Below are 12,971 nucleotides of genomic sequence, written 5' to 3' on the forward strand. Positions count from 1 at the left end.
ACAAACATACGAAGGAAGCCTGGTAACCCACATATATGGTTAGCAGGTGACCTTAACCTACCGACTGCAACTTGGGGTATGGACATAACCAGTAATTCCTCAAGTGCAGTCACTAACCTCACCAATAAATATATTAATTTGGTTAATGATGTAGGACTGGAGCAAATCATTAATGAACCCACACATCGTACGGAACATACCGCACATATTCTAGACTTGTTTTTCACTTCTAATCCCACTCTAGTAGAAAAAAGCAAAATTGTTCCTGGTCTAAGTGATCACGACATTCCAATAATTGATGTGCATACCAAGGCACAAAAAGTGCTCAAACATGGCAGACTAGTCTACCAGTGGAGAAAGGGGAATTTGGAGCAACTCCAGAAGGACATGGAAACCTATAGTAATAACTTTCTAAAAAGAGCTAATAAAAGGACAGCCTCGGGAAACTGGGAAGACTTTAAAGAAAACATTCTAGCGACAGCAAACAAACACATTCCTAGGAAGAAGGCGAGATGCCTACATAACCAGCCGTGGATTTCACCCCAAATTAGAAGGGCGATGCGTAAAAGGGACAAACTCTATTCAAAAGCTAAGAGCACTAACTCAAAAGAAACATGGTCCAAATTCAAGTCATGCAGAAAAGCGGTCAAGCAAAGAGTTAAAAAAGCCCACAGAGAGTACACCGCCAATTTCCTTGAAGAAAACATTAAAGACAACCCTAAAGCATTCTGGAGTTATATAAAAGCACTAAAACACGACAATACCAATATTGCAGCCATGAGGCATCATGGTGTGCTTACTTCAGACCCAAAGGAGAAGGTAGATGCCCTGGGTGATCAGTTTAGTTCTGTCTTCACAGAGGAGGACCTAACCAACATCCCATCCCTAGGGAGACCTGTGGCTCCGCACGCACCGCCTCTGTACATATCGGTGAATGGCGTCGCTAAACAGCTTTCTAAGCTTAATCCAAACAAGGCCTCGGGCCCAGATGGACTCTCACCAAGATTATTAAAAATCACAGCAACCCAAATTGCACCTGTGCTACAGGTTATTTTTACACAGTCACTAGACACCGGCGACGTCCCAGCAGATTGGAGAGCCGCTAATATTAGCCCCATCTTTAAGAAGGGAGATAAAAACCTCACCTGTTAACTACAGGCCGGTGTCGCTCACCTCAGTCTGTAGCAAAGTTTTGGAACATATTATACACAGCCATACCATGAGCCACCTTGACAAATATAATATATTATCTTCGACACAGCACGGTTTTCGTAAAGGACTATCATGCGAGAGTCAACTACTTTTGACAACCCATGACTTGGCTAGTACTCTTGACCTAAATAAGCAGGTCGACGCCATTGTGCTGGATTTCAGTAAAGCTTTTGATAAGGTCCCCCACAGTCGCTTACTGAATAAGCTCCAGCACTATGGCATCTCTGGCAAATTACTAACATGGCTACAAGCTTTTCTCACTCAAAGAACCCAATCAGTTGTCCTTGATGGTGTGGCCTCTAAGCCCGCCAAGGTAGTGTCTGGAGTACCGCAAGGCACTGTTTTGGGTCCGCTTTTGTTTCTCCTTTATATTAATGATCTTCCGAGTGTTGTGACCTCTAGTGTGCGTTTGTTTGCCGATGACTGCCTGTTGTACCGGGTTATTGAAAAACCCTCAGATGCTCTTGATCTACAAAAAGATCTCGATGCACTGACCCGGTGGCAGGACACATGGCAAATGTCCTTCAACCCCTCAAAGTGCCACACACTTCATATTACTCGTAAGCGTAACCCGATTATTACACAATACCGATTATGTTCAGAAAATCTTACTAGTGTTAAAACCCATCCATATCTTGGAGTCCAACTATCACAGGATATGAAATGGGACACACATATAAATTATGTCACTGGTAGAGTCTAATAGGATACTGGCAGTCATCCGCCGTAACCTTTCGCACTGTCCTCTTCGTGTCAAATCTACATGCTACAGAACACTTGTACGCCCACACCTGGAGTACTGTGCGACTGTATGGGATCCCCACACCATCGGTGGTTCCCAGGCGTTGGAGCGAGTCCAACGAAGGGCGGCGCGAATGACTGTTAGTGATTATGACTATACCAGCAGTGTTTCTGACATGCTAAAGCGCCTCCAGTGGCCGTTACTTGTTGACAGAAGGAGAACCGCTCGCTTGATATCTTTATATAAAATTGCTCATGGACATATTAATATTCATATGGAACAATACCTCAAACCTGCCCATAGGCGTACCAGAGGAAGTCATGAATATAAGTATCAAGCAATACCTGCCAAAACAGACTGTTTTAGATTTTCTTTTTTCCAAGAACGATAAATGAGTGGAACAAGTTATCGGGCCAGCTTGTAAAAGCCCAGACAGTGGAGGCCTTCAAGGCCGGGCTTCTGGCCGCGCAGCCATAGTCCGTCGCACCCCCCCCCCCTCTCAGTGATACCCCAGTAGGGGTGGTTAGAGAGTATCTAAGAAGAAGAAGAAGAAGGATACACTGGCGTTCTTATACATTACCTTATTTCCGTTTTTATATGTTTTTATGCATTCATCGTATGTCTACCAAGTTTTCAGAGAATGGTGTAGTAATAGAATTGAATTTTAATAACTTTGGTGTAATTATGACGTCATATGACGTCAGAGCTAATAATATAGTCCGCCATATTGGATTTTGACCAATTACGTCATCAAATTAGCATATTCTATGCATATTTAATGATTTAACTTATATTTATTTATGTAAGATGTTATTAATGTTGGAAAAGAAGTGTAATTTTATATAAAACTCAGAAAATTTTTATGTTTAAACCAAAATTACTTCTTTACTTCTATTTATTTTCAAAAAAACTACCCGTTGCCATTGCAACACAAAAAAACATCAACTTACTAGTATAAAACTAATATGAACTTTTTTCCAGAGACATTTTAGGAAAGGTCTCCAAATTTGATACTTCTAGCGCAAGCCGTTTAGCCGCTATCTGAGATCAGAGTTGGGCCTCAAAAGCCCCTTCAGTCTGAAATGGGTTTACAAATCGGGTATTTCTTCTTGTCTTCTTTTCTTCACCAAAAAATAGAAAAAGTTCAAAATGTATGATTTTTGTATGTAATGTGGACACAGAGGTTCCCACATCAGTTTGCAAAACAATTGAGCTGGTAGCATGTTGATAATTTCTAAAAATTAGCAAAAAACTGTTCTGGGGTCCGCGCGGACCCCAGGTGTACAGATTAATCAGTCCGGGAAGGTGTTCTGTTGAGGGTTAAAAGATCGTTATAACAACATGCCTAATGATGTCACATGTTCAATTGCGGTGCATAAAAAATAACATAGCTTTCAGTCTGATATACGCTACAAAGACCGGATTCAGTACAAACATTTAGCACGCTTGCTCTGTTTTACATTTAACCCTTTTCAAATTTTCACCAATTTTCAAAATTTGTCACCAAACAGACCCACCTTTGATCAACCCCTCTATGTACGACAAGGTTACCGCTCTACAAGATGATGGTGATTTCTCACTTAATTGTCTTGTCGAGGGAAATCCGAAACCGAAAGTAACGTGGCGGCGGAAGAATACAAAGTTGTACTGGAAAAATCCACTCCGGTTCAACCGGGTGCGCTACGACGTGGAGGGGACGTATCAATGCGTAGGAACAAGCGATGGATTCCCTCAGACGACTAAGGATGTTTTCGTCGATGTTTTAGGTTGGTTTCTTATCATTACATTCCACAAAAAGCTAGAATAGACATAGTTTGCCATAGCAAATCAAAATCGCTATCTAAAACAAGTGTACTAGTTAGTCGCAGCAGAACACAACTTGGATAATACAGGTTCCAAGCCTACTAGATTGTTTGAAAATGTAAAAGTTTTAATTTGTTTTTAATTCTTATTTGTAACAGGAAAGCCCTACATGGACGGGGAAGGGGACACGGCAATGTTATCTGTAGATACTGGAGAAACAGTTCGGCTTGGCTGTACAGTAGCAGCCGACCCATTGCCATCTCGCATCAATTGGATATGGCGAAATAACTATGGGCAGGAGACAGACTTAGATAATGCAGATTTCGATATCGTCACGTCCAGACGAAATCAGGAAATGACATCGACACTGACCCTACAGAATGTGGCTGTGAATGACAGTGGAAGCTACATCTGCGAGACAACTAACATGTTTGGCTCTGCCAAGCGAGACATGCACTTGGAGGTCAAAGGTCCACAATACGTAACAAAACGTAAACAATACTTCCATTTCTAAAACATAATTCATTTCCTTTATAACATCTTTAGAATAAATCATAATATAAACATTACATGAGAGTATCATTCAAACATTCACTCTTGTTTTTATTTGCTCAACAGAACCTCCGAACCTTGTGATGATAACATCTAATCAAATCAAAATCAAAACATTTGTTACTGCTGGAGTTCTTCTAGTGGTGACCGTCGCTGTCATTTTTATAGTCATCGCGAAGAAAAAGGGTTGGATATGCAAGTCTCACCTTGACGGTATGGTTGCGTTCAAGCTGTTATATTTGGAGTCATGGCTCAATTGTCAAATGTGAAAGAAATCTAAATCATCCGTAAATGCAAATTTATGATTTTGACAAACATGTGTGTGTAGTAGTCTTACAAATGCCTTCTTTGTCAGACTCATTTGACCTGTCAGCCTCCCGCCCGATGCCTCCTGGCACCATTGACTCCGATGTGGAGGGCCTACAGGAGCTACAGGAGATGTACGGTACCCTCAAACCACGTCCTCCGCCACGGATGAAGAAGTGGGAGTCCGTTGGACTTTCTTACTCAGGTAAATATCTACTTCAGCAATATTTTTGGCTGACCGCATGTTCTTGGTATATGCTCCTCTTTTATCTTCATTACTCTAATTTTCAGTCACACATCGTGATTTTAAACAAATCTTTATCAACGCAATGTAGGACTAGTCCACTCTACGTCCCTCCAATCCTATTCGACTGAAGAGCAGTAGCACCTGGCTATGTTCTCATTGATAATGCACATAGCAATTGACAGGTAGGAGTTTTCATCATAATTTTTATGAAAACATTTATTTGGTAATAAACGTGCAATACAATTGTTACTCTACCATCCTTCCACACTGAGTTAGAGTAATAGGTTATAATGATGATGCTATTTCATCAAAGAATAAAAGGTCATGATATTATTCACATTCATTAGGAATATACGATAATGAACTTTATCAACTCTAATCTTTAGCTTGAATATACACTTGACAGTATACCTGCTATTTTTTTACAGACTAATTTGTTTCAATATGTATTTTCTAGGTCATCACTGATGGTTCAATGATACTGCTGCGACAATGGTATATGGTCAGGGGAAAACGGCCTGTATACGTGTACTGTAAATTTGTGGGTCACCAACACGTGTTGGAAGGTAAAAGAAGTCGTGCATTTTCTTCTATTAAGCTGGCTGAAAAAAGGATGTCGTTGAAGAAGTCTGTCGTTATCGATATCGATGTATGTTGAATTCTATCTATAGATTAGGAAACTAGATGTAGACGAAATATGGACACGTACATTGGTGTTTTAACGCTCATTTGTAAATTAATATCACCCTTAACACAACGCGCGCTATAGATTAAGGTCATATCTACTCCTATACCCTAACTTATTAATACATATTGTAAGAGTATGAGCTTTTAACTGATGTAAGTATTAGAGATGACCATAAAAGAAAACAGTCATGCCCTTCAGTTTTTAAAAATAGCATACAGTGATCAATCTCTGTGCTCTCTGGATGGTTACTCATTATAGAGCGTAGATATACAGATAAGGGGAACTGACAGATTTCATAAATGAAGTGTGCTTCGTGTCAATCACTGTTAGTAACATGTTAGCAATGGTATAAAAAGAAATAAAGCTATTAAGGTAAATGACCACCGTGTGCTTTTTTGAGTCCTGATACAATTTCCATATTTCATGAGAAGCGCGGTAAAGGTTCTTCCCACAGTCTATTATGATGTCTTGGTCTAATTCATCATAATTTATGCAGTCATCAGCGGATCGCAAGAGGTCGCAAGTCATCCAACTCCACAAAATATACCACAATTCTTCAAAATTATGTATTAACGCCATAATCCCCTTCTTCCTTTCGAATAAAAACGATTTACGGTAATAGAATTTAGTGCAGATTCTATATATACAATCATTTCAAGAAGGACATGAGGTATTACCACAATAACGTTACACGCTTAATTCCTATCCATGCTGCAGTACTAGTTGTGATCGCAAGTGGCCTCACTAAAAGTAAACTTCAAATATAGTATAGTTTCAAAGAACTCAACTGATTGCTAAAAATAGAAACATATTCTATCCTTACACTGTGTGAGCTCCAAAAAAAATAATGTACAACCAAAGTTTGATTTTACATCTCATACACAAAATCAAAAGACCTTCAACAATAGTTTTTTTGATAAGGTGACAGGTTATCGATAATTTCATGCATCTATGCATCTAAGCAACATTAATCGCCTGCCTATCTCGGTAAGAATAACAATTGCTTTCTCAGATACATATGCAGCCTTCTGCAAGTTCATGATCTCATTGTCCCTGGAAGTTGTGCACCAAATCATCACTAACTTACTTAGGCCATGCATTATGGATGACATAATGTAATTGGAACACATTACTTGGATTCCTCCAGCCGAACTAATGTGTTCAGCTTTCCCCGAGGGCCATAGAAGGCTTTCATTTAGGGCCTGGGTCTATGGGTGTGCGCGCACTGATATACACTGAATTAGACTGTAAACTGCTATATGAGACTCTTGCGTGGTATTTTTCATTTTAAGAGCTGCATTGATTCGCCTTAAGAGGATAACATCATTCTAAAGTCTACGACAACACTGGACCTGGTGAATACTTGGCGAGATTGCTGGCAAGCCTCTAGATCTGCCTGTAAAATGACGAATATGCTGACTTGTGGGAACATGTTTATGATAACATTTGTCCGCATGTTTACCATCCTTCCCCAAGGTAGGTATTGATATTCGATGTTTATGTCACTGGGTATGAAGGGATCTGTGTGTTTCCATTGCATGCATGGTGCTGCATGTGTAGAATATTCAAGTTCTGCTACTGCCTTGTTATGTTATGCTAAGCACATATAGAAGCCACGCAAAATCAAAGAAAGCTCTCTTAGAAATTCGACCGTATTCATGATTTTACTGTTGATTAACCATGTCGCAATTGAATTTGTATGTCGCCGCTTCAATATGACCTACGTCGCAATTAGTCAGAATACGTCATTTTCCAAATTCGTCAAAAAACATAGCCATTTATTTGCTTAATACCAACTCACACCGCACTATTTCAGACGTAAACATGATATTTACTTACATGCAAAACGAAATGTTTTAACATATAACAGTACATATTTATGCAATTAAAAACTAAAGATTAGACTCATAGACCTCACCCAATACTAGCCTGTTAATTTTATTTACGGAGTCACTGCAGTAATTGTCATCATTCAATTGAATTTGATAAGGTGGAAAATTATCAATGTAATTGTTGGCAGATAAATTGATGCCTAATAATGATGTTATACATAATCGTAAGGCTGAAGCCTGTAAATGGTGCAAATGGTGCCTGCAAAAAACCATGACCCAATTTTATTGCCTTATACCTCATGTCTTTGCGGGCCTTCGTTGCTGCAGGCAATAATAATACTTCCGTCTGGAAAATTGATTCGAGGAATACGTATCACCGAGCACACCAAAGACTCGTATAAGCCAAATGTCACAGTAAGCTCTCACAGGAGCTATCTTATGATCTGAATTGCAGGCAAATCCATTATAAGAGTTTCCGCATACATGACAACACTGAGCGGCCTTCGCTATTGAGTCCGATGTTAACAACAATCTATCATTGCCTCTGTGAGCTCTATTGGCTCCTCGATCAGCCTGTATGTTACTTTAATCAAGTAAGACGTTCCCAATAACACCATCAGTATTCTTTGTAGGTCGTAAGACGTGACTTTAGGTGAATGCATGTATCCACACATTATTTCTAAATCTTACTTGATATACATGTACATGTACCCACATGACTCCAACAAGGTTTTAGTCCATGATTACAAAAGGCAAAGTTTTTGTTTTTGTTTTAATTTGTATACAACAGTGTGTTTCAATCTGTGCATAAGCACACGTGTTATTCAAAGTATACGATGGAATGCCTGGATATTGCAGATAGCAAAACTCTTTGTAACACGGAAATCTCTGCCATCTCCGGTTTTCCAGTGCCTGGTGCATTAGAACCAACCCATGTGTATTAATGAAAGCCTATCGCACCAGCAGGTCACTGACGGCATTCTGTTCGACAATCTCTCAGGACAAGAGTTACACGATAGAATTGTTCTTCAGAAGGCATCATCAATCACAAGCACTTTAGATTTGACATTTGATACAGCAACAATCACCACCTGACCAATATGGTACCGGGAAATGTCGTTAGTGTGCAATTACCTATAAACCTGTAAGATAAATAATATGTTAAAAATCTTGGTATTACAGAATCCATATGACTTCCAGTCCAATTCACATCACCAATGAGTTTCAGTAAATATCCGAGTTACAGTATCTTTAGTTTTAACCTTGAAAAAGTACATGTGGATATTGCTGTAAGTGATTACCAAGTCTGCTGTTAGAGTGCATCTATTAACTGATATATCAAGCGCATAGAACATGCGCTTACTTCACTGTAATGGGCTCGTCACCGTACAACCTGCCCACCATAGGTAGTTCGTTATGTAACATATGCTTCTTAGATCAGATAATAGCTATTATCATCTGTTTATATTTGACATTTATATTTAAGGTATACTAGCTGTTAAAGGATCTTTAAAAAATCGATATGTAGAATGTATCATATTTGACATTTATCGCTCTGTGTATTTTCATCGAAGCTTGGGCTGTCAGCTATAATGAAGTACCAGAGCCCACTGCCGTCCTACTGGGACATACAGCTACATTTCGGTGCAGCTTCCATGGGAGATCGCCAGAGGATGTTGTCATTTGGAGCGGACCACCTGACATGACGGCCATTACTTCTGGACGCCGGGTCGATCCAAACTACCCACGTCACAAGGTCACAGTATTCTTGCAATGATATTTTATCACTATTAGAATACATCAACAATCTACAAACCAAACATGCCATTATTTATCTTCTTGTTCATGTGTGACGAATGTATCAACGCGCTATATCATGTGTTCATCGTACTGCTAGGTTGTTGGAGACATGCAGAAAGGAGAATTTCACTTACAGATTCTAGACATTCAACTTAAGGACGGAGGAGCTTACAAGTGCCACATCTTTGGTCTTTCTTCTAAACGGGCAACATTGACTGTAATAGGTAGGAAATGCATTCTTAATGATTAAATCAAATTTACCTATTACATTCATGCTTACTAGATTCACCTTGCCATTTGGTAAAATTACTATTAATTTATTAAACATTATACGTCTTCATATTTGAATCAGCACAATCAGAATATAGTGGTTTATCACATCCCATGATTCGATCACCGTTTGTTAACTTCTTTAGGGTAATAGCTACTAATAATCCACTTCTCTTACAAGCCTGATTGGATTCTCCAGGTATCTGGAAACACTTTCTTCCTTAAAATGTGCATGACGTACATCTTTAACATTTAACTCTGTTTCATATCAAAATGCATATCAGTTCCAGTTCCACAACCCCCTACACTGAGAGGTGCAGAAATACCAAAAAATGCGGGGCAGCAACTGGAGCTTAGCTGTACCTCCTCAGGGGGAAACCCGCTCCCCAAGCTTACCTGGTACAACGGCACAAAGGCATTTACTGAGCAATACGTCAAACGGCAACAACAGGAAGGCCGTGTTGAAGCTGACCTTATCCTGCGGCGTCTGACCAAATGGGATAACGGTATGAACCTGACTTGCAGAGCGAGCCAACCGTTTCCAGAGATTACTTCAGTGCAAGAATCCTGGAAACTTTTACAAGTGAATTGTAAGTCACCATTGTATTATGTCGAAACAAAGAAGATTGTAGATTGTCATATTTTGGCATAAGCTCTAATTCTGCTTATGAAGACAATATGATAAGGAAAATTGTCAGTTGCATATCACCCTAGCCTTTAGCATCTTATTTAGTTTTCTTTTTTTTTCATTACAGATCCCCCAAGTATATCTGTTCCAACCACATCAGTACAAGTCAAAGAGGGAGATCCGGCACTTTTATCGTGTCTGGTAGACAGCAATCCATTTGCGAGCATCACCTGGACTAAACATGGTCTTCCCGTTACTATTAGTGATATGGGGTAATAAAATCATGTATCCTTACGTTAGCACTGTAGGTAATGGACATATTTACCATGTGTGTGAGTTTTGTTTCTATAAAATGACTTTATACAAATCTACAATAGAATTCCCATCTGTACTACAGATCGGGCACTTACCGCATTCCCCGTGCATCTCGTCAAGACGCAGGGATTTACCAATGCACAGCAGACAACGGCGTGTTTCCTAAAGCTGTGGGCACTGTATCGTTGGATGTTCTGTGTAAGTACTAGCAAACTTTCTGTAGGTCGTAAAAATGAAACTCGTTTTTCATCTGGGGCACTATGTCACCTTGTACTATGTTCCTTATCTCGTAGATGCCGGGTACGATTGGTACCCAATTCAAGAATTTAATTTTGATATTGGTTTTTAAATATTCTACAGATCCGCCAAGTATTGATCCCTCCATGGAAAAGAAGGTTACCGTTCTGCAAGGCAATGATGAGTTCTCATTGGAATGTCTGGCGGAAGGAAATCCAGAACCGCGAGTGAAATGGTGGCGGAAGGATACTAACCTATACTGGGAAAACCCACTGCGGTTCCACCGGGTGCACTACGACATCGAGGGAACGTATCAATGCGTCGCTATAAGTAATGGGTTCCCTCAGAGCACGAAAGACATTCACATCGATGTCATAGGTTAGTTCGGTATCATGATAAACAATGTAGTAAATGATGATTGAGTTTCTTTTTCACTCATTGAATTTCTACGATTGTCAATTGACAAACTACAACACTAGTAATGTGATATTTTTGTGATTTAATACAGGGAAACCGCATCTAGATGGACATGGAAATTCGGCTATGATAAATGCAGCTGTTGGAGAAACAGTTCGGCTTCCTTGTGCAGTTTTCGCTGACCCTCTGCCATCTAATGTTGAATGGATATGGAGAAATAAGTACGGATTGGAAACTGAACTGGACAGCTCCATTGCTCAGATTGATACTATTAGAAGAAACCAGAGAATGACGTCGACACTAACGATACCGGATGTTGCCGTGAAGGATGGCGGGGATTACATCTGCAAGACAACTAACATGTTTGGATCCGCCATGCGAAATATTCACTTGGAGATCGAAGGTACGTGTTGTTGTCTAGCTACCACGTTAGTGATCACTACAACTTCTACATCTATGGACATGTACGACTAAATGATCAAAAGTTGGAACAGTAAAGTGAGTTTGTAAAGCTACTGACAGCTAGAATCTTTATAATCTAGTCTGCATGTCTAGCAATGAAAGTGTTGCAAGCTTTCTGTAGTGCCATTTGCTTGCTTCACAGAGACTATTCCGAATGTTATCGTCATCACTTCCATCGTTGCTGGAGCGATACTAGTGCTGACAGTAGCAGCAGTTCTGGTGGCCATTGCCAAGAGAAAGGGCTGGATCTGCAAGTCTGACTTAGATGGTATGGTTTTAACTACATTTGTAAGATACCTCCAACGTTAACTGATGCTACTGGATTAAAATATGTGCAAGTAACAGCTAAATTAAAGTAATAGAAACCACATTCATCTGTAAATAAAAAGTTATATATCAACATTTCACAAATTTAAACGTCAAAGTTAATGACTTTTTTCAGACTCATTGGAGCTCCCAGCTTCTCGCCCGATGCCCCCTGTACCGAAGTACGTGTACAAGACCGGTACCATTGACTCCGGTGTGGAGGACCTACAGGAGCTACAGGAGATGTACGGTACTCTCAAACCACGTCCTCCGCCACGGATGGAGAAGAAGTGGGAGTCGGTTGGACTTTCCTACACTGGTATTTAAGAATCTGATGATTTTCGTTAGACTTATTTTTCTCCATTTTCAAACGATTTATATCAGACAAGTTGAAAACCATTAAAACGGTTAAATGTTACTATATTAGATATTAGATGTCTACTTGGTTGTAGTCATGCATTGCATGATGACAATACAATAATTCTCAATCTCATCTATATTTTACATTGCAGGTCTAGTCCACTCCACGTCTCTTCCACCATACCCTTCCGTGTAACTGCGCTATCTACCCCTGCAGCCAGCAGCCAAGTTTAAAACAACAACTATCAAAATTGTATGTGGATCAGAAAAATAGAATGTAACTATCATAAACTTGAAACGGAATTAGGATGATCTCAGATGTTTAAATCAGTACAAGCTAGATAAAGAGCTGTGGTCTAAGAAAGAATAACTTCGACATAATCATGTTAAAACAAGGACAGTGTCGCCATGATTACCTCCTTTTTTGTACCGAGACATGCACTCCTAAAATTCAAACAATATTGGAGTGATTTGTCAAAAACAGGCATCTTACAGTTCTGAAAAAAAAGACAGTTCATGACTTAACGCAATCATACCAGTAATATCACTTCAGGGAAAGTGGCGCGACAATGTCTAGACGTGCGCATACATTCAGATATGCATCAGACTAAGAAAGCTAGCCATTTTTTGTAGCTGTCAACCTAATGACATGCATTAGTAATTAAAGTAGGTTTAACAGGTTGCTTGAAAAGAGATCATCCGACGGCTAAACGGATTGTGTGCGGTAGATGTGACCATAGGTGTTATAAGCAAGCTGCCGATTTTTGCATGTGGACCATACGAGAGATTGTTAG

At 39.7% G+C, this 12,971-nt stretch overlaps 2 protein-coding genes across 2 annotated transcripts in view; both read left to right on the forward strand.

The window, feature by feature from the left end:
- The window catches only part of LOC109464562 (hemicentin-2-like), a 23,229-nt gene extending 17,610 nt beyond the window's left edge, over window positions 1-5,619 (forward strand). The window contains exons 12-17 of the mRNA XM_019761567.1: window positions 3,466-3,720; window positions 3,916-4,227; window positions 4,376-4,522; window positions 4,665-4,820; window positions 4,951-5,044; window positions 5,320-5,619. Of these exons, the coding sequence (XP_019617126.1) occupies window positions 3,466-3,720; window positions 3,916-4,227; window positions 4,376-4,522; window positions 4,665-4,820; window positions 4,951-5,000 (920 nt within the window). The 3' untranslated portion in view covers window positions 5,001-5,044; window positions 5,320-5,619. The remainder of the gene's footprint in view (window positions 1-3,465; window positions 3,721-3,915; window positions 4,228-4,375; window positions 4,523-4,664; window positions 4,821-4,950; window positions 5,045-5,319) is intronic.
- Window positions 5,620-8,754: 3,135 nt separating this feature from the next.
- Window positions 8,755-12,971, forward strand: part of LOC109464563 (hemicentin-2-like) — a 9,253-nt gene continuing 5,036 nt past the window's right edge. The window contains 8 exon segments of the mRNA XM_019761568.1: window positions 8,755-8,788; window positions 9,743-10,042; window positions 10,208-10,388; window positions 10,478-10,593; window positions 10,756-11,010; window positions 11,141-11,452; window positions 11,654-11,779; window positions 11,972-12,136. Of these exon segments, the coding sequence (XP_019617127.1) occupies window positions 8,755-8,788; window positions 9,743-10,042; window positions 10,208-10,388; window positions 10,478-10,593; window positions 10,756-11,010; window positions 11,141-11,452; window positions 11,654-11,779; window positions 11,972-12,136 (1,489 nt within the window).

Source organism: Branchiostoma belcheri, unplaced genomic scaffold, assembly GCF_001625305.1.
Source record: "Branchiostoma belcheri isolate BF01 breed outbred unplaced genomic scaffold, Haploidv18h27 scaffold14, whole genome shotgun sequence".
NCBI classification, from domain to species: domain Eukaryota; kingdom Metazoa; phylum Chordata; class Leptocardii; order Amphioxiformes; family Branchiostomatidae; genus Branchiostoma; species Branchiostoma belcheri.